The 26,147-nt window shown below is 32.0% G+C and overlaps 2 protein-coding genes across 5 annotated transcripts in view; both read right to left on the reverse strand.

The window, feature by feature from the left end:
• Window positions 1–8,626, reverse strand: part of LOC106459788 — a 70,495-nt gene extending 61,869 nt beyond the window's left edge. For all 3 annotated transcript variants that reach the window (XR_002610630.1, XM_022386336.1, XM_022386335.1), the window contains exon 1: window positions 8,510–8,626. Coding sequence is in view for 2 of the 3 variants with exons in the window: in XM_022386336.1 (XP_022242044.1) it covers window positions 8,510–8,523 (14 nt within the window). In the remaining variant the exon portion in view is untranslated. The remainder of the gene's footprint in view (window positions 1–8,509) is intronic.
• Window positions 8,627–14,936: 6,310 nt separating this feature from the next.
• Window positions 14,937–26,147, reverse strand: part of LOC106459789 (nucleoporin NUP53-like) — a 22,886-nt gene continuing 11,675 nt past the window's right edge. For both annotated transcript variants that reach the window (XM_013919449.2, XM_022386337.1), the window contains exons 5-10: window positions 22,253–22,361; window positions 21,178–21,228; window positions 20,905–20,974; window positions 20,359–20,487; window positions 19,505–19,654; window positions 14,937–15,295 (exon numbers count right to left, since the gene is read on the reverse strand). In XM_013919449.2, coding sequence (XP_013774903.1) covers window positions 15,218–15,295; window positions 19,505–19,654; window positions 20,359–20,487; window positions 20,905–20,974; window positions 21,178–21,228; window positions 22,253–22,314 — 540 coding nt within the window. In that variant the 5' untranslated portion in view covers window positions 22,315–22,361 and the 3' untranslated portion in view covers window positions 14,937–15,217. The remainder of the gene's footprint in view (window positions 15,296–19,504; window positions 19,655–20,358; window positions 20,488–20,904; window positions 20,975–21,177; window positions 21,229–22,252; window positions 22,362–26,147) is intronic.

Below are 26,147 nucleotides of genomic sequence, written 5' to 3' on the forward strand. Positions count from 1 at the left end.
CGCTACTACATTCTTGCGGTAAGCTAAGCATCCCGGTAGCAGTGGCAAGTCCGAAGACTTATAACACAGTTACATGTCATCATCATGAAGTGTAGTTTTTTAGAAAAATGTAACGCCACTATGAGCATACCAGTTATGTAAAAAAATGTATATTTTACCTCATCCTCAAATTTAAATCTTATATTTTATCCCAACCTCAAACTAACTCTTCAGAGCTAATGTCAATCTCAAGCTTCCCTGTTTGATTTATCTCCTCCTCAAGTTAATTCTTAATGTTTTATTGTTATTAATTTCTACTGCTGTTCTAAGAGCTAAATCTTATCGTTCTGTATGTTCCACAACACACGCTACTGAAGTACAGTAATGGTTGCTCTAATCCATACAAGCTACTAGCGAACCCGTGAGCATACGGCCCACATTTATAGTGCCGATATAATGCATGTTTAATTTATTTAACCAAGGTACAAACGATAATTAGTAGGCCTATTTATTTACGTGCTCTAATATAAATCAATGCCAAATTGTGAAAGCGTTTTCGCGAAATACCCGGGTTCCCTAAGGCGTTGGGTAAAAAGTTTACCTTTGTGCAAACCTCGGCACCGAGGAGATTTGTTTGATACCACTTACAAGTTGTTGATTCCAGCAGTTTAGGAGAAGGTGTTTTCGGGAAGCACCTGGGTTCAACAAGGAGTGGGATGAAAAATTTTACCTTTGTGCAAACCTCGGGACCAAGACAATTCGATCAGTACCACTTAGAAGTTGGTGCGACCAGCAGTTTAGGAAAAATTACTTCCAGAAGCAACGAGGAAACTATGTAGAAGAGGGCTCATAATACAATCCCTGGAACTCAAGCCCCCAGTATTTCTCAAACCCCCCGCCCCCCAACAGCCAAGCCAGCCTCCACACAGTTTTCCTGCGAAATTTAAACATAACTATTACCACAGACGAAATACTATTCCCTCGCAGTCCAGGAAATCTGCAGACTACATACTCTCCCGAAGATGCTTTTTACATTGTTTTCACTTCAAAGCAGAAAAGCCACACCCTAAACCACCTCATACACACACCAGTACAGTTCCATCAAACTCACCCAACAACCAGCCAACTCATGCCAGACCAAAGAATGAATACAACCACGGATCAATCCATACAAACAAGCTCACCATATTTCTGAGACTCTGCCACCATGACAGATCCAGTTATATCAGCCGATGAAGCCACTCAGACTAAACAGTTCAAAAAGGAAAAAGCAACGCAGACCAAGCTGCCATCAGAATATTACACTGAATCAGTAAACACCCTTCAGAAACTCCGCCCCTTCCCGTCGAACACTCGTCATCCAGCTCACCGGACACTCTACTTATAGACACTTCCGCTGAATCTTCTCCAACGCAGAAAGAACAAACCAACGAGCTACACCCACAACCCTCCTCTTCCTTCCGTCGCCCCTCAACCAGTGATGACGAAGATCTACACTTAAACTGACCATTCCCCAGAGCAATTTATAACAAGCAGAATACCATGCCACGTTAACCTCGCCTTTCACTCTTTCCTCCTCCACCACCTAGTCATTTTTACCATCTCCCAAGTCTAATCGGACTATTCGGCGTCTTACCAGTGAAAGTGGGTTTTCTCGGGCCACTCCCGTTTCCCTCCACACCAAAATCTAGGCATTGGATTTTTAGATCCCCCGCCGCCCTGATGGACCATAAGTACAAGATCGGCAGATTGTTATAATAACAGTCTTTGCCTCTTCTACCTCCCTTTCATAAGCCCAGCGGATTTTTGTTTTCACGCTAATACAAAATTCCTCGCGTTTGGAGCGTATGATGACTGATGAGTCCTCGAGCACCCATGGGATTTTATGTTCAAGTGCTGTTCTTATACAACCCTTCTCAAAATATCCTTTAATACCTTTTATCCCTATGTGACACACACACATTGATTGATTGTTTGTTTTTGAATTTCGCGCAAAGCTACACGAGGGCTATCTGCGCTAGCCGTCCCTAATTTAGCAGTGTAAGACTAGTCATCACCACCCACCGCCAACTCTTGGGCTACTCTTTTATCAACGAATAGTGGGATTGACCGTCACATTATAACGCCCCCACGGCTGAAAGGGCGAGCATGTTTGGTGTGACAGGGATTCGAACCCGCGACCCTCAGATTGCGAGTCGAGTGCCTTAACCACCTGGCCATGCCAGGCCGACATTGATATTTGGATATAAATTTACGAGTTCCATCGTGGTAATTTAAAATAGGTTAACAACAGGCATCCGTGGTTTAATCAGAAACACAAGTATCTCTTGACTTTGAACTGGACGAACACATAAAATGAACTGAGGAAATGTCGTACTAATTTTTGAAAATACGCAGTGTATGCACAGCAAAACAGTGTCCGAGTTAATGAAAAACAACGTATATCGTACGCAAAACATTATATGTTAAACCATAAAAGAATGTAGCGTATATAACCTTGGACGGTGAAGTTCAAGTGTCTTCCATTACGCGGGAAATTAAAAACCAATACACCTTTCTCACGCTAGGCCTTTGGGAGGAAGAGGTCCTCGTGCACCTGACCCTCCCTGGTCTATTAAAAGACCTACATACCGATACTTAGTGACATAGCTAGGCTTTTCTTAACCATCTCTCTCCCTCGTCTTCAATTCTTAACCAGTCCAATCTTTAATACGGTCACGTACGACAGTTAACCGATTTAATGGTCTCCCTGTCGAGAACTCTGAGGTAGCGATCTTATCTGAAGTACTTCCGTTTCTCATGGAAGAAAATATTTCTTACGTCACACGATGAAAATTGTTTTCACACAGAGTTGACTGCTAAAAGAAATATTACGGCAGCTTATCGCATGGACACTGTTACAACTGAACTATGGGAAAACCATCTGAAGTATGACTACATCCACATACATCAACATATGGTTTAGTTTGTTTGAAATTTCGCACAAACCTACACAAGGGCTATCATGAAAAAAAAATATGTAGCACGAAAAACAAAAACTAGTAAATATCAAAACGTTAGAATTTGGTACCAAAACAGTTAAACAGAACACCATATTTGAAACAGAAAAGTTTTAAAGTTAAGTTAATTTCAGTAGAAAGACCCAATTAATTCCTATTCCAATAATTAGTTTAACCAAGCAGCAATTGTATAAATAAATACTAACACTTGTATACTTTAACTAAGAAAATGATGAAAATTACTTTTATACTTCTGTTGTAATTTTAAGCTTTTTTTTTTGAAAAATAGAAGTCATGCTTCATTTTTATTAATCAGAAATACCCCAAATATTCAATGCCCAAAACCTGGATCTAAACCTAGTAAAAAACAACCACTGTGCTCACAACACAATTATATATATATTGATCTTTTATTTTTTTTGCCTTTCTTAACTAAAGTTTTTAATATTCAAAAACATTATTTTATGTTTTTAACTGTCTAGTTTCTTTATAAAACATTACAATTTACTATGGGTTATTTCTGAAAGTTTGTTTTCTATGTTTCTGAACATACGTTTACATACAATAGTCTTTAGTTATTTTGGTGCACTTATAACAGGATATATTGATTTTCAAGAAATTTATCTGTTGTCTTAAATATTATGAAATTTTCCTACTTAGATCTTTTTGAACTTGTTCTACTTTTCTGTTTGCAGAATTTTCTATGCACTATGAACAATGGCACCTCAGAAAAAAAAAATTAGGGGGTCAATTAACTCAAGTTTGAAAAAATTATGAAATCGAAATACAAATACCTTATGATTTTTGAATAACATAGAAGTATTTTACATATCTAGTTATTTTCTTTCTTTTTGAAAATCCAGGGTGGGTCAATTTGCCCCTTCCTGCAGGCACCCATGACTATGAACTAAGAAAAGGGAACTTGAAAGGACATCTTAAAAAATGTGTACATCATACCGACATTCTGTGGGGCGAATTTAGCAATAGTAACATACACAAATGTATAGAACATTGTATACATATAGTATCTTTCAAGTCACACCCAAGTTCTCTCTCTTGTGATGGTCTTTTAATGCACCAAACATACACAAATAATCAGACTTAAATCTTGTAGTCACCTTCAGGATTCTTTCCTTTAACACAGTCACATCTACTTTCACATAAACATTCCATTTGTTATGGCACATGAAAATTTAGTGAAAATAAACATTTCTTTCCAGTTTGACAACAGTTCAGAAAATATACAGTTGATATATCCAATAATACAAGGATTTTTATTATTAAATAGTCCTATTTCACATTTTCACAGATATTTAAATAAAAAGCAATTAATTTTCAAGCCTAATATATGAAAAATAATTTAAATTCAAATAAAAAATTTGTGTTTGCTTGGAAAATATCTATCAAAGACTTAACTACATATAAGATTATATGTTTGGAACACAAATCACTTTTTATTACATTTCTTTTATTTTACTATAATAATTTATTACTTATCACTGTACTTCGGATATAGTATTGAGTTGATATCTATGGGTTATCAGCATACATGGGAGATTAGTGGAATTTGCTAATCAATTTATTGTTGGGCTCATTAATCTATTACATTCGACTAACTGACCATTCTCAAGAGACTTCAACTGTTGAAATAATCATAAACTCTTATTTTGATCAATTGATTATTCTCATGATCTGTGACAATAATTGATTAAACTAAACAACCTTAAATAAAAAATAACAAGAAATCATAAGGGCAATATTTCAATAACTTGAATAGTGGAATTAATCATAAATGGCAATAATGTATGTTCAAAGGTGATTGATTATCTCGCATGGTACTAATCAATGTAGTCGATATTCACAGGTAATTGATTATCTCACATGGTACTAATCAATGTAGTCTATGCTCACAGGTGATTGATTATCTTACATGGTACTAATTAATGTAGTCTATATTCACAGGTGATTGTTTATCTCACATGGTACTAATCAATGTAATCTATGCTCACAGGTGATTGATTATCTCACATGGTACTAATCAATGTAGTCTATGCTCACAGGTGATTGATTATCTTACATGGTACTAATCAATGTAGTCTATGCTCACAGGTGATTGATTATCTCACATGGTACTAATCAATGTAATCTATGCTCACAGGTGATTGATTATCTCACATGGTACTAATCAATGTAGTCTATGCTCACAGGTGATTGATTATCTTACATGGTACTAATTAATGTAGTCTATATTCACAGGTGATTGTTTATCTCACATGGTACTAATCAATGTAATCTATGCTCACAGGTGATTGATTAATAGAAATAATTAACCAGCTCCAGTCACTAGAATCTTAAAATTAATTTAAATCTGAATAGTTGAACTGGTTATATCATAGTAATTAAGCACTTGAAATGTCAAGATATCTGGGTTTTTATGTTTTTAGTTTTCTCAAACAAGAAAAAAAATCCATCTAAATAATTGCAATTATGCTATTCTTTTAATATTTTGTTTATTTTCATTAATAAAGAATTAAACTGGGGGGGGGGGGGAGATATCTAGTTAGTTTAGAGGATAGTACAGCCTATATGGATTAATAAGCCCCTTGTTGTCCCAAACATTATGTTATGTTATTACATATCTGAGTGTACCAGTCTAACTGATATAGTACACATATATATCAGGGACCACTACTTGAGAAATTTTAAACACCAGACTTTAATGTTTGATCTCTACCAAGACAGACAATGGGGTCATTTCTGCCCATGGTTTAATATCAAAGTTAATCTCAGTAACACAAGTACTATAACAGTGGTCTTAGCTGATGCATGAGTATATATATCGTATGTACTACTGGAAAAAGTGCAAAGAGGTACAGTTTGGGCAATTTACTTTCATAACCTTAACACAGCAAAGCGTAACTTGTGCTTCTATCGTGTGCAGTCTACACAGATACTATCATCATCATCACCATTTTAATGATTCACTAAAACATAATTTCTTGCTAAATAATTTATATCTATCCACATTTTTCATCAGCAAATAATAATTTAATAAGTTTTGTGTTTCAAAAGAGTACCTTAAATTCAGGTTATAATTAGGCTAGTTTTGATTGTTGGAAATTATTTTATTTCGATTATATTTGCCTCAAAATCGTTATGTAACGGTATTTTATACTATATTTGTTTAAAAGCATTATTTATAATAAATGACGCCACTTGCAAATAAAGGAAAGTTAAAACGGTGATGATGATAGTATCTGTGTAGACCGCATGCTATAGTGTAAATATCTTTGTAGATCGCACGCTATAATAGCACCGCATAATTAATACATTTCAGGTCCAAACTGGTTAGAATATCAGATGGACTTGACAATTTATTCCAATTCTGGAATAACAGACTATGCAACAAAGAAGAAATTATTAAGAATGTTTTAGTTGTTGTTGTTTGTCATTAAGAATAAAACTACAGAAAGGGCCATTGTGCTCTGCCCACCTCAGGTATCGAAACCTGGTGTCTAGCAGTATAAGTCCACAGATATACTGCTGTGCCACTTGGAGGCATTAAGAATGAAATTTTCAGTTTTGAAATACTAAAAGACAAAATATCTTTAGACCAAGTTATTAACATATAAAAGGAATTTTTTTAAATTGTTTAGTTATAAGTTGGTATAAACTAGATGCTTAAAACATTATGTTGACTGTATAAACTCAAACAAAAACATTTTGTACATATGTAGTAGGTATGGATATTTAGTGGTCTTTCAAATGAATATCATTATTTATTCATGACTTGCACATATACCAATACAAAAATTTCATTTTGTAAATTTATTATACATGATTTAGACTAATATTATATAATTATACATTAATTATATGCACCATACCCATTAATTTACTTCTATTTTCTAACAGTTAAAATAATTCATTCTTAAAATAAAAACAATTAAAAAATACGAATAAGAAGCAGACTTGTTTATATTTGGAATGTATTAACTTTTGTTTTTGGTAAGTTAAAAGATTACTAAATTACCCAAATTCCCTTTTTTCAATAACTCATAGAAATAAAATATTATTTAAGTATCAAAGTGATATAAATAAACAAAATACACAAATTAATAAATCTACCTTCATGAAATACCACTACTGTAGGAGATGATGATTTTAGGTTTTCAAATTGCTTAATTACTCATGTTGATCAAAAATTTTGTTTAATTTAATAAAACAAATAATTTTGATTATTCCTTCAACATTAACACCCTGACTAAAAGAACAAAATCAAATTTATGTATCTATTAAAAAAATAAACTCTAGGAATATATTATGGGTCAGTATGTAATATCTATTTCAACAGTGAAGAAAGATATGCTATTAAAAGAATATATATATATATATATCATTTCATAACGAATGGAGCATTTACAAGCTGACTAGTGCCATCTTGTCCCAAAGGCCAAAAACAATGTAAAACCTAGAAAATGTATAAAGAAAATACTGAATATGTATTGTGTGTATATATATATATATATATATATATTCAGATACATTTTATTTATTATATGTTATACCAAATGAAAGAATTGAAGCAACTGATGTGAATGCCATAGTCTTTTTCACACATGCTGAAATTCTATTTTTTGTTTTGGCTGATAACAACAGAAATAAGAAAAACTCAAGTGAACAATCTGAAAAGAGGTTACAACAAGTTTTCTATACGTATTTCTAGCACACACTCATAAGTTTTCTAAAAGTTCATTTTGCAATCTGAAATAACATGTTAAGACATAAGTTATGATATATACAGTAAAAGCACATACCAAGGACCTAAGAAAAACACAAGCCTCTCGTGCATAAAGAATATAGTCTTAACACTTGGTAATTATAGAAGTATAGTTCCATACATATTTATCTACATTACATTGAAATATTCTAATCCTACACAACAGATTAAATCTACTTTTGAAATGCTGTTCATTAACATATTCGTTAAAATCCACTTATTAAAGTCCCAAGAATAAAATACTGCTAATATTGAGTGAGTAATAACAGTACTAGTACTAGTATTATTACTAATACTAACAGTAACACTAATAATTTTTCCTACAGCACACAAAATTCACACACGTCTGTCCTATAAATTTCTATCTTGTTAGCGTTTGTTAAACTAATTCAAAGCATTTCTAATACGATAACGCAGAAAAGTTACCATTACTAAGTATTTCATACAGACCTTGTCGAAAAATAAACTCAAGTTTACGGTTTGATATTCACATTTGAAATAAGTTGTATGTTCTATATCGACAATCCTGGCAAAATCGTATTAGTTACGATCTAAAGATTTATTCTAGTTTTCATTATTCACATAACTTACAGGTTTATTAATGTCGTTTGACTTCGTATACTCGAAACATCTAGAAGTAATAGTTTATCAACACAGACTGACACTGACAGTCAAATTCTAACAGTATCACACATTTAATTTTTATTACATTTGATAATAAGGAAAACTGATATAAACGCAGGTAGCTTACCTCTCGGATGCCATGGTATCCACCTCCTGCTTAGAGAGCTTAAAATGTTGTAAAATTCTACATAATTGTTATATTTTCTCATCCAAATTTGTACAAGTACCAATCCTAAACCGCCATTTTTTCATCAATCAAAACGCATATAAGCACCAACGCCATCTGTTAGTCTTTTAAAACGTAAATGTTATAAAAAGCAGTGTGTCTTTGGCATCCGCACTTAGTAACTGTAGTATGTGAAGGAGAACGTTTCAATGACACTATGTACATGCAAGTAAAAAGTGCAAATTGAGGGTAGGCTTATATATTTTAGAAATAATGTTTTTATATTTTAAGAAAAGTTTAAAACATTCCAAATTCTGACTAAAGAAAAAGGCTGATCAAATAATAAAGATGAAGATGGCCACTAAGAAGAAAAAAAATTACTTACAAAACCATTCGACATTTCCAAATACAATATTCCATATTCAGCGAAAATAATGTTATAACTATACTCAGTATCATTAAGCAATGATATAACAACGTATTATTAACCAAGGTATTTGAACACATTCGATTAAAACAGCAAAAAAAAGTGAGTGTACATATCATAGATTATGTAATGGAAGTAACAAAACTGTATGCTACATAAGTTATCAAGTTATAAATATAACCTATTACTTGAACAATAGACTGGGTATTAAGTAAAATGATCTTTTGCTATAAGCAACTTTTCTTTAATAAGAAATTCAACGTCTGGAGATCCTGTAGTTAAGATGGGGAAATTGTTATAAGAAATGATGTAACCTGTGGTTTCTGTATATAAACGGATATCCGAGTGGTTGGTTTTCCAGTGGCATGTTGTTTTGACACCGTGACTTTAAGGGTTACTACACGTGCACTTATAACTTATATATTTATATATGACATCACCACGTGTAGTTAGAAATATCCCCACCCGCATTTAAAGTTGTTCTGTACGAACTCTATATTGATGACACATTCTTGCTATTTCGAACACAATGTGTCCAACCACGGTTCAAAGTATCTTACTTACTTAAACTCCAAACACCTTAAATATTAATGATATTACATATATATTTTATTCTCACCAAAGATAAAGCTGAAAATATAATCTGTGACGCAGAAGCCAAATATATTTTACAATTCACCGTATCCTCTGTTGGGGACTATTAAACATTACATAAACACCACTATTTATTTAATGTATTTCTTTGCTTACTGACCATGTAACAGACAGTTTTGAATTATTACTTCAGGAGGGAGAAAGATGTCGAAGGCGCACATGACTCTTCCAGGTCCACAAAGACCTAAAACCCTGTGCCGATCGACCGCTTACTGAACTTAGGTGTGTTGATGACCCGTTACATACTTCTCTCCCCCACCCCAACGGCCTGTCTTTTATTTTATGGTATCACAGACTTTACTGATTAAAAACAGCTCTCTACCCCCAAGTTCATATCAGGCTAATATCTAGACTTACTATACGCATCAAAAGATCGCTACATTATAATACCGACACTCCCACGTTCACGGCTCATATAAAGTAGTAGTAGTGACTTTAAGGTCACGTGTGTCAAAACAACACACCACTTGAAAACTAGAGCCTCTTAACGTTTACGAGTTTCAGTACCCAGTAGGTTTGTTTGTAGTTATGCACAAAGCTACACAATGGGCTATCTGTGCTCTGCCCACCACGGGCGCAACCCGGTTTCTAGCGTTTTAAGTTCACAGACATACCGCTGAGCCACTGGGGGGAGTATCCAGTAGGAACAAACGTCTGTCACTCAAATCCAGTAATACTACTATTCATGCTCATGCAGTAATTACAGGTCGCAACTATTCATATTAGAATTTCACCATTGTAACCACAGAACCTTCAACTTCTCATTAAGTAAAGCTGCTTATAACAAAAAGACCAGCCGGTTGTTACTGACTTACAAACATCATTTGACCCCAACTTTTTCTAAATAATTTAACACCCAGCTTATTATTCAAGTATAAGTTATACTTTTATAACTTGGTGCTTAGAGTAATATGTAATTTTATTTCTGTTAAATAACCTATCCAATTTCCTCCTTTTGCTTTAATTTTAATCGAATGTTTCCAGTACCTTAGTTAGTGATATTATTATAACATTATTTTCAGCTTTCACTGAAAATGGAATAAGTAGTGTATTCTGAAACGTCCCAACTTGATGTAAAAAAAATATAAAAAAATCGCCTGATCACTTTTGTATATTTTTATTAGTCGCAGCTCATAGAATGGCTCAGAGTTTTTCGAGTGTACAAACTTTTAGCTCACAGCTCCTTCATCTTTTGACCGATTTGACATGTAATTACAGTTTTGGACTCGGGAGGTCAAACCCTTTCGATTGATGTATTTCACCATGCCATAGGTCTCATAGATTAATTTACTCTAATCCTGCCTAAAGGAATTGCAAGTGCTGCGGCTATTAAGGATTCCCTCTTGTTTTATATATACATGTAAATACTAATTACCAACTAGTTTTATCCTAAGTTTCCATTGTTGCCTCAAAGGAAGTCCCGAGAAGGACTAGTTCTGTGTTAGTAGTAGACACAATTGGATATTAGTTTTGTGATAATAGTTGGTGCATCCAGCACTCACCTGGGGTCCTTACTATATTCTGGTCTTACAAGTTTACATTAAAATTTTGTATCACTGAAAGCTATTAGTAACATATAAAACAATCAGGACAATTATTCTGTGTACACATTATATGAATATATCATAAAAATTGAAAATACTTTCAATGTATGTACATACACACACACACACACACACACATACATATATATATATATATACATACAACCTAAACACTTACGTTTATGTCATTTTTAGTTAGGTAGTAAATAAGAGTTCAGATATTTTATCGACTGCTTCCTTAATTCTTTCTGGTAAGTTTTGCATCAAGTTATGTCTAATGTCTTTGCATAGATTGTAGAAAAAATTCTGATCTGTTGGTCTACATTCATGTATTGCAAAGGCTTAAAAACAATGTATAAAAACATTTAGGATGTGTGTCTATATATATGTGTATTTATAAAAGTAGAATGGATACACCCTATTCATTTTTTTGGAGTGAAGGGGTTATGATTGGGACAGTACTAAAAAAAAAACCTCAGTGTTGTAAGTCATTTTCATTTATCATTCCTTGCATCTCTTGGAAATACAGTAGCATATTTTTTTTTTTTTTATATTGAGTCACACATTGATAAAATTCACATTTAAGTGTTAGCTGAATAATAATATAAAAAAAGATCAGAATTATGATACCCATGGAAAGTCAAATACAAGCTTTTGCAGTTCATCTAATGGTGTTAAGTACAAGTGTTATAGTCACTCACTAATGTCATTATTTAGAGAACATACAACTCTATTTGTGACTACAACTCAATTATCCTGAAGAGCAAACGTTATTACTAATATTTATCTTGGATTACCCTGTACAGTTCTGTCTGGAACAGATTTAGAGTTTTAGTTTCAATGCAGTTTTTGTTTGAGAGCTCTCCAGTGAAGACATTACAAAACTTGTTTACTGAATAAGGATTGTTTAACTGTGTTTTCACACTGTGTCCAGTCTCTTTCCTTGCTAGAAACTCAGTCAAGGTCAGTGAATTTAGATTCACACTGTAATAAACTTTCTGTCTCAACATCTTGTCCTTCTTACCAAATTACTCTTAAGTGAAATCAGTAGAAATGAAATTACAACAGGAATACTTCCTTTATTCCAAAGTTAAAAAAATTAAATAAATAATATAGACTGTCTTGAGTGAGCAGATTTAACATTTTAAGAATCAACTGTATGTAACAGTTTCTCCTGTTATTCATAGAGAAAACACTTACCACCAAATCAGAAAACTAAAAATTATGAATTCAGGAAAAGCAGATATTGAACTCTTGATAAATGAAACTCTTATTAATTAAAAACTTCAACCAACACTTAGTAACTGTACAAGTTCTTTTGAATTAGAACCATTTTAATTATTTACCTTCTGTCTGTTAATACTTACTTGTAATTTTTTCATATTTGTAGTAACCTGCTGAATACATAATACATACAATCTGCAACATTCAATAAAATATTTTTTTTCTTTCAATTTTGTGAAAATCTGGATTCCAATTTGAAAATGTCTGGACCAATAATTTCTGACTGAATGTAAAAAATTTCAATGCAGTTTCCCCCACCTCAAACTATCTTCTAGACAACTAAAATCCAGCACTGCCTATTTTTCATGTCAGAAACAGGAATGTCTTCTTCATGGGAAACTTAAATCTACGAGGTGACACATACACACACTTCCTCACCCAAAAATTAAATCATCAAATTCTGTGAGAACCTGTATTGCACCTGTATCTCCTACACCTTTCACTCCTAAAGAAGAAAACCAATGAGATTGTTGGTTGAATTTTGCTCAAAGCTACTCAAGAATTATCTACACTACCCTTCCCCAATTTTAAAGTGATAGATCAGAGAAAAGGCAGCTAGTCAACAGTGGGATTGACCATCACATTATAATGCCCTCACAGCTGAAAGAGGGAGAAAGCATGTTCAGTGAAGGGTTCAATGAGAACAAAATAACCCAAAGTCAACACAAAGTTCAAATTGTTTAATTACCTCCCACGAAACTGGACCAAACGAGTTAGCACTAGCTGGTTATCTTAGGACATGAAAAGTTGTTTCCCTTACATGTAATTGTTAAAAACACAGCAACGCTCATAAAAACTGCAAAACACAAAATGTGAAACCGCAAGTTTGCATGTATCTCCACATGGACACAACAAACCTTCATGCCAAATTTGGTGAAGATCTATCAACAGAGGGCAAAGTAGTAGTAAAAAAATGCAAAAACGCCCATCAAAACCACAAAACTGAAAATCTGTATATATCTCCCCATGTACCCAATGAACCTTTATACCAAATTTGATGAAATCCAGCTACAGGGGGTGAAGTAGTGGAAAAAAAAGCAAAAACGCCTATAAAAATTGCAAACTTGTTTGTACCCCCACATCAACCTCCATACCAATTCTGGTGAAGATCATACAACATACAGAACTATTATATTTATATTTTTTTATAAAACTACTCCGTGTTCCCATCAACTATCCCTAACTCCCCGTTTACACAAGCTCAATACTTTACACTCATAAACCTTTACAAAGCATCAATGCCATAAAGATAGAACTTTTGATCTTTGTTCCTTCAGAAAAAGAGGGATAATAATTTCTTTACCTTTGTTATGTAAGATTACTCTCCACCCAAACAATATTTTTCCTTAATTTTATAATATAAAGCACTAATAAAGCATAATTTATTATCATGCTTACCTTTGAGAAACACAAGTTTCTTTATTTTGGGCATAATTGTTATCTACATAACACGTAGTTTTAAATTATAAACACTAATATTAAATATACTTTACATTTCAGAATCACTATTCATTTCAAAACAAAAATAATATCAATGTAAATAACCAAAGTCCACTAACAGTTCAATAAAAATGCCCGCTACGAGATGTTAGACTCATGGTGAATGAAAATAAAAGGAACAACACATCTACTCAAGATGATGTGTGGGGTTCAATTGTACAGATATCCTACTTACAAATTCATGAAGAAAAACAATTTTGTGTGCATGTGACATCATTATACCAAGGTGAATAAAGCTGAATACTTTGTTTAGTCAAATTGAAAGAAAAGCTCCTTCCAAGTCTTCATTATTTGATCACTCACAACTCCTGAAAATCACTAGTAAGTGTAAAGTGTTGTATGTATCTTAGTCCTTTATCTGATGTATTAAATGTCAGTTATGAGACATAACTTACTCATAAGCAAGATAAAAAAAATTATGACTGGGTCAATCAGAATTACTAGTCAAAAATGTGACAAGAAAAAATGAATTTGAACAACAATAAAGGTGTAATGAATATTTAAAAAAGAAAATATATAATAAAAAAGTGCAATATAAAAAGTAACTGTTTGGTTGAAATCCCTGAAAATGTTTTTCAGAGGAGCATGCATTAATGAAGTGATTAAAAAAGCATATAAATGTACGAGTAACAGATGTTACTCACATTTTTGAGAAAATGTATGCAAAATGGTAAAACTAAGTTTGGTTAATGTCCAAAGAAAAAGACAGAAACCCTTAGTTTTATCAAATAACAGCAAAAGATCTAGAGATTAAGAGTGACTAATAAGCCATTTTCACTTCTTACTTGAACCTGGTATAGTGGCATTTAAATTCACCAGTAAATAAGAAATAGGACATCTCTCTTTCAAACAGGACACATTTTGTTGACATTTGAAAATCAAAACAGAAGAAGATAAAGCTATTTCCTATTGTAAAATAGCTCAAGTGATTGTCAAAAAACAACAAAGACACGCAGTGTATGATACAAAATTTTATTCTTTTATATCAAATATATATTTGCCACAATTTCAGCTAAGATGCAATATTAAACATTACTCTACGATTACTTGATTCATTAAAAAGGAACAAAAACACCCATGAATCATAACACACAGTGAAAACCTTAATAAGATCATTGATTAAATTTCAAATAAACCTTCAATGATAGCTCATCAACTGATTGTCTACTTCTCAAGATCAAACTTGATCAATTCATCACTTGCCTTATCATCAGAAATAAAATTATAAAAGATTAATATCAAAAATGCACATTAATTATGTCACCATCCAAACACATACTCCATAGCTTTTGATATAATATTGTTTGTCTTCTGTGGTGTTTGATTGTGGGATGTCACCTAAAAGTAAGATAACACGTGATATCTAAAAGTATTTCAATGAAGACAGACATTGTTGAAAATTAAAACTAGATGAAAAGATTAAAATTTTTCTGTGCTGCTGATCAAACAGATATCACGTATTGAAATAAAATTATAGATATTGGCATTCAGAAACTTAATTCTTCAGTACTAGCATTTAAAAGTATTCTCAGTTAAACTATTACTTAGAAACAGCAAATACTGAATATTTTCTAAGACTTTTACTTCTATGCTTCATGAATATAACTTTCTTGTTGTATTTCTTAATTATTAATTCAATTTTCAATTTAAACAAAATGCACATTGTATTGGTTAGGACCTTTTAAAGAATCTACCTCATTTTATAAGGCAAGGTGACCTACCAAGTTTCAGCAGTTACTGTGATTAATAAAATTTTAAACAAAATCACTTCACCCAGACATGATGTACCATATACAGTTGATTTAACAATGCAAATGGATTACTTCATTACCTACCTGTTAACACTTCAACATTCTAAACCAAGGAACATCGTTATTGTTGTGGAAGAAATAAATGTCAAGACCAAGTTACTCAAGCTCTATTTTTAAACTATATTTTATAAAACCGTAAACAATATTCCAAATGGTTCAACATAATTTCTTACTCAGTTTTGGATACATAGATAAATATTTTAAGTTTACAGCCAATAAAGAAATGTTTTCAATTAAAGTTATATGTAGTATAATAATTTTGAATTTTTTATAAATTACTTTAAAGTTTAAACAATTTCTTGCTACAGTGACTTAACCTAGTGCTGAGAGCATTTTGGAAAAAAACAACAAACTTTCTTCTCTTGATCCATCATCATCAACCAACTCATTTAATAGTGCCCTACTAAACTGATTTTCTTTGAAAGTCTCACCCAAGGAATTATATGTCCCAGCCACAGAAAATGGGTTAAAAATTGTTAATTATAAAAGGGAATAGAGATCATCAAAAAAGTACAGAAAGAAGTTAAAGCATACAACTAGGGACTCAAAAAAAAGTAAACAAACAATGCTGGAAATAGTGTCTATTATTTTCTTAAGCTACAAATCCCTATTATGACTTCATGTATACAGTACTTATTAATTTTAGTGGAATCACAATAGGGATTCGTAGCTTGAGTAAATAATATACACTATTTCCAGCATCGTTTGTTTACTTTTTTTATAGAGGAAAACACCAAACTTTTTGGTGGCAGGAAGTGAAGGACTTGAAAAATTCCTGTGTGATTCCACACTACCGAAGATATTACTTAAAATAATCTTATAGTAGATCTCCAGTCTTGTTTACTTACTTTTTTTGTGATCCCTATTTGTAAATTTTAAATTCTCAATTTTTAATTATCTTGTATGTTTGCTTTATGTAAGGCACAGCAATGGGCAACTATATGCCTTGAGTAAGACACAACCCCCACTAAACACACACAAAATTTTACCAGTAGAATAGCAGCCTTTTCAAATAAAACAAATATGTCTAAAGCATCACTTTAAATAAAGCTTTGTATCTTTTAAAGTGCTTATTTACTAGGCCAGGTGGCTTTGTGCCTGCTGTTTCACGTAAATGTGTGTAACACACATCGAGTACAAAAGCATCCGCTTAGAATATCGCATCTGTTATATATTTATAACCACATAAATAAACTTTCAGTAAAAATAATCAACTTTTAAGTAGGTTATAGACATTTGCATTGTTCCATATTTCTGTCCAGGTTTTGGTGCAAAATACTCTGCCAATTTTGCTGTAGGTTAGTGAAACAATAATATGAACAAATTGTTAAATCACATATTTTGCGTATTATTAATGTTTGGGTGGTCTAAACTATTGAAAAGGAAGGTTTTGAGTGTTGTTTCAAGAAAAAGTCTGCTTTTTAAGGTGATTTGTGCCCGAATGTTCTATTAGAGTTTGAGCAAATTCCTGTACAATCCCTATTATTAAGCACTATTTGTGGTTCATGGTACATTTTTCTTGTCTTTACAAACACAGTCAAACTGATCAGGAAGTTATTTTAACAAAATGTGACTGTTTTTGTTAACAATACCATAGTGTTGTCTTGGCAGATGAGGGCTCTCCTATATCATACAAGTCTGAGTTTGTAATTGCCACAAAATTAAACTAAAATTACCATTTTCTTGCCTCTATATTTAATGGTTTTATATATTTGAAAACATACGGATAATATGGCCTAGCACAAACAATGAGTGATAAAGGGTATTTATTAAAAGAGAGTTTCTAGTAAAGGTAACAAAATAGAATCATACTGGACAGTGTTAAGAACCAAAAAAAAATAAAATAGAATAACTGCAATATTGATGGTAGTTTTGTTTAAATTTTTGTGTGTGGCTATTGGGTGATTAGGGACCTGAAACAAATAGTGACAGATCCACCAGCAAGTTGATGAATAAATAATTCCGAAAAATGTGTTTAAAGAAAGTGGATGGAATCCATGGGCCCCACTTGTAATTCTAAGGTTAAAGGAGACCAGAGGTAAAGTAGCATCTGCTGAAAAATTTCTGTACTGGTTTGAAGAAGACAATAACTAGCTTTGATGGACCCGAGCTGGTTAACATTGTATCAAGACTGATAAATTCAGTCACACTGTGTCCCATCAGCCCAGCTCTTATTAAACAATCACTAGCAGCAAATTTATCTGCTATCAAAAATGTAAAGTAATTACTGTTAAATTTAAAACATATAATAAAACTGGTACTGACTGAACAATGTAGTGACTAATGTGAAACCAGATTGATCACCTAGCATCTTCCTGATCTACTAGATATCAGCACTCTGAAGTTAGTGGCACAACAGGTCACATACTCTGGGTGGTTTATAGTGATGAAATTTTCAACCAGAATGGCACTTTATACACTCATGGGTTAAAAAGTTAGATGAGAGACCCCTAGGATTCAAGTATAGCTGTCTAAAAGTTTGAACTCCTGATCAGAGGAAAAGCAGCCACTGCCACGAAGGGCTTGTCCAGCTCTTTGATTGTATGTTTTAGAAAATTTTGTGCAAAGCTACACAACAGCTAACAGCACATATCATCCCCTAATTCTGAACTAAGAGGCCAGAGAGAAAGCAGCTTGTCAACAGCACCTACTTTTAACTCTTAGGCTACTTTTATCTAACCAAATAGCTGGATTTCACTGTGACTCTTACAGTACATATTAAAATTCCCCACTCTTTAAACACTTGGCCATGTTCAGGACTGACTGGTGAAATAAAAATATGAATAGACCAGTGTCTATTTTAGATCTCAATATAAAATAGCCAGTATATTGTATGGAAGGAAAATCCAAATAAAGAAAAATGCTTTAAGTACACGTTTTTTTATGCCCATGTATATTATGACAGATCTAGATACATAGTTTTAATTTCCATCTTTAAGGTAAATATCTTGTATATCAGTTGTCATTAAAGCTTTTTTTGCAGCACAATGCTGAGTTAGAGGTACTTTTTTCAACCTGAACCACAACTTAATATCTAACATACTACATTTCTAAAAAACTTAAAGCCTATGCTTGGTATATTTCAGTATAAAATTTATATGTAGTTTATTTTTGAATGCTTACTTAGATTTGTGCCCAAGGCACACAGGGGAGTAGCCCATTCTACTTTTGAACAGAGTACACATGGTTTGTAGCAGGTTGTATGTTTTTACTAACTGAAATAAACCAGCTCACAATGGGCTTCATTTAATGGATTCTTGTATTTAACAGTTAATTTTTTACATTATTTTCAGTTGCAACAAAAATGCATTAAAGTTCAAAAAATGGAGTCAGAGAGTTATTTCTTTAAACTAACTTGTACTTTGTGTTACCCAAACACATACACACACATTTTTTTTTTATAAATTGAAACATTTTTCAAAACTTATGAAATTAAATACTTAGATTAAAATCTTAATTTATAAAAAGGAGAACTTTAAGTTTTACAACTAAAAGTATTTCAATTCAGTTTGTTACAATTAATTAAAAAAATCTTCGAAAGTTAAAATTAATTTTAGACCTGTTTAATTTTTATTGGTTAAGTCTGGTTAGATCTGTTAGTAGCATGCCTGGTATTGTCCATCCCTATAGTCTTAAGCAAATATTTGACTAAAAATTTTTTAGAATTTTTATCATTAGTTTGTCACAAATGGGACTTCATAACCTATATAAACAAGGCACAGAGTATAAAACACACCTCATGCTCACTAACAGCTGTTCTATATGCTCGAGTTAGAGGCCTGATGTTTGCTACTCGATTACTTCTGTTCAGATCCTCATCCGTTTGGTAGGAAGGCGTGCTTACTTCAAACATGGAGTTTTCTTTTGAAGATTCATCTGTCAGCTTCTAAAGGTAAAATTAACAGTACTGACACAATACTGAGAAACTTTAAGTATCACACAATACAGTCAATAAACTAAATTTGTTATTACCAAATGACATACAATGACCAAAAATAATACAAGACTTGGGAATACTTACAACTTCCATTTTAACATTATCTCTGCTTTTTTAGAAAAAAAAATCAGCAAGAGGTCCTTAAGACAATTATTTTGATTGTTGGCATTACCTGTGAGCTTACATCATATCCTCAAACTGCATGATCACCAAATGTTAGCAATAAGCTTAATTTTTTTTAAGAATATAGAAGTGGAATGATATGTTTAAAAGACAAACTAACAGCTTATTTTTATTGGAACAGCCAGCTACTGGCAAATCAAGCCAACCTAACCTAGAGGCATTGTAGACAGATATGGCTGCAACATCAGAATGTAGTCTCACATTCAAGAAATCTTATAACAGAAACTCAACACTAATGTTAACCAAACTGTGTTGTCACTAACTTAGGGATAAAACATTCTATTCATTTGCTACTGCTGTCCTACACCTTGTTTCAATCCCCTGCCCCCAGTTAATTAAAAAAACAACAACCTTATTTCAGTATAACCTACACTTTTTTTTTAATTATTTAACACAGAAAAGCATTCTTTTTGTAAATTGATCAACAGAACCTTTCCTAGCACAGACAATGTAAAAAATGATCTACTTACTTTTCCTCTACAGGATTTAACACCAACCATGATACTTCCTCCAAACACTTTTCCATTCTTACTGAGAGCTTTCTTAGCTTGAAGCTTTGACTGATAATGGATATGCATCCAGTTGCCACAAGGTGAGATCTAGAATATTAAATTATTCTTATTGAAGCTTTCCATTATAAAAACATGCATTTATTACACGCTTACAGCAATGTAAATGCTATTTTACAAGGAATAAATATATATCAATGGACTTTTCTGATTTGAGCATCACAAAATAGTACTGGTAAACCAAAAATTCACTTTGTACACTGAAGAGACAATGGAAAAAAAACTATATCTTGCTATTCTTGTAAATTCTGTTTTCATGAAGAGTGTTCATGCGTGGGCATGGCATGAAACAAAGTTGAAGAGAAAAAAATGATAAAGTAATTATTACTAAGCACCTCGATTATACTTTTAAAACAACCTTTCATGGTTTTATAAAGTAACTTGAAATTTTACATCTGTTTAAAGTGTAGAGCATGAACGGTAAAGTTGTAAAAATTCCAAACATACCTTATGTTCAACAACTGTTCCATAAAGTGAAAACTGCTGTAGAATATAAGACATTGAAGCAATGGGATACCTAATCAAGAATATTAATATACAGTTAATTTTATTATTTTCCTAAAAAGTTTCTTTTTACTTACAACAAAAAATCAAAATATTACAAAGTATTATTATACTGTCTTCAAACATATAATTTTTTTTTATTGATTATGCACTTTTATATACACACATACATACATATAAATGTAACAGTTTCCCAATTTGAAACTCAAAACTTACCCAAAAACTGTTACCCATGTCTCAAGTTCATCATCAGAAGTCAAGGAGTTACTGCAATCATAATACACCATGTTTTACAAAATTTAAAATTCATTACACATGTAAGTGTACAAATAGAAAAGAGAGAAAGACATTAAGTTTATTATGTTGGTATAGATTATTCAAGACAAGAATCAGTGATCATTATTATTATTGTGTAAAAACAATGCATCAGGTTAATTAGACAAACACAGTCGACAGGTATACCAAAACCACAGTAAACAGTTCTGTAAAACTACAACAAATGAATTTTTACTACTCACAAAAATTAAGTTTATGACAATAAAATAAAAGGATAGAGAGTAGCTGCTATAAGTTTCCCAATAATACAAATGATAAAAAAACAGTAGTTCAACAATAGGATTTTAGATTAGTAGTATTTCCATAATCTAGAATTTCAAATAATTAAATGTATCACTTCTAAATAGTGTGCATTAGAAATCTCAATATTTTTTAATGGTTGATTCAACTCACAAGACATTTGAATTTATTAAACCATCTTTTAAAGAATCTTTAGTAAAATAACTTGGCATTAAAAATGTCAAACTTAGGAGACGAAAGCATCTTTTGCTTCAAACTGATACTGCAACTTTCTACAAATTAAACTATGTCAAAAAACAAAAACAGGAAAAGATGAAATGCCTCTCAAAATTGAAAAGTACAACAAAAACTAAGCAAGTGTTTGACAAATGATTAATTATTTACTAGTTCAATTAGTACAAAAAACTATCAATTTTTCTGTAAGTTACTTACATTATTACTATATTAAACTTAAAGGACCCCATTTTCAAAATTCTATTTCAGTTGTTGAAGATACTTGGAGACAACTAAAGAATAAATATTTTGCAAAATACAAGGCATGAACTTGTTCTGACTATTACCAAGATTTTTAACTACAGTAGCAAAAATATATTTCAGGGCAAATCATTTTATGTTAAAATTGAAATTAGAATCAGTTAAGTTAATAAAAAAAACAAAAAAAACATATGATTATAACTTTCCATAAACCTTACATAAAAGAAAATAAAACATTTACCCTTGGTTGTAAAATGGATCAACCTGTGCTGGTGATGATACAGGCTTACTGGACTCATTCATATTTCTACTTGGTGTTAATACTCCTGCACTGTGGAACTGGCCTTCAACTAAAATTCAACTTTGATATTAATTTTGAAAATTTTTCCCTGGTAAAATATCAAAATGTACAATAAAGGTAACAAGAGTTTGATTTTGCTATAAACTGAGCACATACTTTAATGTACATACATTACATTAACGTACCAGAATACCAAATAATAATACTATGTACATGTCAAAAAGATAAAAGACACACTAGGCTAACAATGTCACCTTGTGTAAGAAATGACCTACACAGTACCTTAATTCATTAATGATGTTGCAATAGCTGAAAATACCGTCATCCAGCAAGCACCACACCGAAATGTTCTTACTATGAACCAAATAACAATATTTTTAGCAGCAGTATTTTTGTTAGTTTCAAGAAAGTAAAACCTGATAAAATTATATTACATCAATTGCTATCAGTCATCTTCAATGGTGACTTACTATCAAAGCTTGTTTCATGAAATTTCCAAACTATGCATTTCTAATACTTTTTTACACTAAAATCAGCCTGGTTACTTTATATCTTATGTGAATAGTCACAATGTACTTTGAAAATGTTTTATAAACCACAGAATACCTTTCCTAGCTAACACACCAGACAATAGCCAGTAGCCTAGTATCCATATAACAAAATGTTTAATACTAGAATATAGTATTATTTACATAAATATCTTTTTGATTAATTCAACTAAAGACAAGTCAATGAATTGCAAAACTTAAATGCAACATTTAACACTCAATAAAATATTCAGAATTTTTATGCTTTTGAACCAGGAGTATAGATTTTAGAGAAAGAAAATAATAATAAAAATATTCTCCTACATAAACAATGTCACAAGAAGTGTCTGAAGTTACTTAACTTTTCTAACACCACGGACAAATTATTTAACACATGTTGAACAAGGAGTACAATAATAATAATTGAATTTATTTGACATAACCTTTCTGCCAGAATATTCTTACTATTAAAAGTTATGTCTATTTAACAAATAAGTAAATGAGTCTGGTTAAGCATATGATTTGCACAAACACATAAAAAAAAGTTTCTATATCGACTACGAAAAGAAAAAACAATTCAGGAATTCAAAAAATTGTTTACAGTGACTTGCACCAAAAACATAGATAACTAATGTAACAAAACAATTGAAGATAGATAAAGTTTAAGTGAATATAACAGTAAAACCAGTTAAAAAACAATTTATTTCATTTTTTAGACTAATAACACAGGCCTGCGATGGTTTTATTGTCTTGTTCTACAGTAATTCTTGTACATTGAATCCAAAAAAGATATCTATTTTTCTCCATCACGTATAGATTTTTCACAAAACATCACATGTACTTTTACATAAGTGAATCATTTTCATTGAAATTGGGTCACATTTTGTTATGCTTAAAATGTTGACAACTACTGACTATAGATTTCTCTATACCAATCTTGATATGAAAGTCTTATCAATTATTCTAGAACCCATGAGAAACACACTGCTAGTATATAAATGGTTAACAGGCCGCATTTCTGGATAGTATTTGTTTGTGTGTGTAAATGACCCAAACATGTTCTATTTGTGGCAAATTTGTTGTAAAAAAACAAAGGCAAGACATTACAGAATTCGTCAAAAAAGCATGTTACGTGTATTTTGGAATAAAACTTGGGGACCAAGACAAATCATACGCTCCACATAAAGTTTTGCACCATTTGTGTCGAAGAATTGAGACAATGGACTAAAGGTAAGAAAAAGTCTTTGCCTTTTGGAATTCCAGTGGTCTGGCATGAGCCTAGAAACCACACAGATAACTGCTAATTTTGCTCATGCAACGTGTCAGGAAATAAAACAGAAATTTCTTATCCGAACCTTCAATCTGCTATAAGACCTGTTACTCGGGGACCTGATGTACCTGTACCTACTCTGCCAGAGACTCTTGATAGTTTTTTTTGTGTGAATGGGACAGCAGAGCATGAAATCAGCACTGGATAAAGAAGCAATGGCCACGCAGAGCCATCCTGATACCAGGATCGAAAAACATTGAACGTTAAAGTTTTGTAAAACTGGGCTTGATGATGCAGTTTGTAAAGGCCTTAGACAAAGATGGTGCCTATTTTAAGCATCTATGTTTGCAATTCCAATCTCTTTCAGATGCAAAACTTAAAGAAGGGAGTTTTGTTGGGCCTCAGATTAGGAAATTGACTTTGGATGAACAGTTCAAAATAACAATGAAGAAAGTTGAAAAAGAAGAGTGGATTGCCTTTAAAGATGTTATTGAAAATTTTTTAGAAAACAACAAAGACCCAAATTTCGAAAATATTGTCAATAATATGCTCAATAAATTCAAAAAGTTGGGTTGTAATATGAGCTTGAAAGTTAATTTCTTACGGTATGACGCTAGCCCGGTATACCGGCATACGATGCGATAGGGTTAAGAGCCTAACCCGCGAATATGGGGAACCGCGAACAGGTGAGGGTATACCGTATACATGATTGACTTTAGTTTCGTGTGTATTGAAATTTTTCAAGTTAAAATTCCAGTTAAGTATACATATTGTCATACATAATTTTGATTTAATATAACATTTATGATTTATAGGATCATATTTTGATATGTTTTGAGTAAGCAAAGCACTACTGTATAGTTATTTTACCTACAGATGTATATTCTGACAGGTTCCACATACCACATTATTAAATTCTCCTCTCCCTGATGGTAAGTGTACCATTTCAGATATCTTAGTCTTTTTTTAAAGTCATTGTTAGTAGTTGTATGTAGTTATGTTTTATATAGGCATCTAAAGTTAAGCCTTTGGTAACATGGAATTTAAATTCCAATCAGTAGTTTGTTTTTAATTAAATGGTGTATACGAGATCGTAATGAAATAGCTTAAGGTATAGCCACAGCTACTGAAAATGAATAAACTATCCCAAGAATGTAAAAACCTACAATTTGGTATAGGTAAGGGTAGAGTCCCAATTTTTCACAAAAAAAGTATTCTTAAAACATTACTTTTTATTATTTGAATTCCATGTTGGTGCTTGTTAAGCATATTTCTATAAAACTGAAATAGATTTGTATTGAAATGTTAACAGCTTTGCAAATTTAAACTTCCTAACAGTTGTTTTGGTTTTAATAATGGATTTTCCATATTCAGCTACACAGATTTCGAAAATAATATTTTTTTTTTTTTATCATATAAGGATTTTTTACAAATCGGGAAGAAAAACTTACTGAAATTAAATTATCATTTCTTTACCACAATTAACATTTTGTATTATTATATTTGTTAAAAAAAAATACAAACAAACTGAAGAAAAAGAAAGAACATTGATATCAAATGAATACGCATCCTCATTCATCTTGATTTTTTGTGAAATCTACGTTTTTTAGTATCAAAACTACATGTTGTGGTATTTCTTTTATGTATTGCATCTTGAGCATCTTGTTTCAATGACCAGCAGTAATCAGCCATCATGCTGATGTTCCACCTTCCCTAATACCTCCTCTCCATTTCCCTGATGTCTTGATGAAACCTTTCTTCTTGTTCTTTACTGACAGCACCGAGAATTTTAGGGAAATAATCAATATGTGAGTGTCATAAAAACGAATGCTCGGTAAACCGGGTTTTTGTAGGTCATAGAGACTAAAAGCGCTTTTTGTTTTTAATTGCATATTATTACTGAATTGTACTGTACTGTATTATTATTACCTGAACTGTGCGGTACTGTATTTATCTGTCTAAGTTTGCCTTTAAATTTGTTCCACTTTCTGTCAATTCTAATACATATGTTGTACGCATAGAAAATGACTTTACGGTA

The sequence above is a fragment of the Limulus polyphemus genome, unplaced genomic scaffold (assembly GCF_000517525.1).
Source record: "Limulus polyphemus unplaced genomic scaffold, Limulus_polyphemus-2.1.2 Scaffold661, whole genome shotgun sequence".
NCBI classification, from domain to species: Eukaryota; Metazoa; Arthropoda; class Merostomata; order Xiphosura; family Limulidae; genus Limulus; species Limulus polyphemus.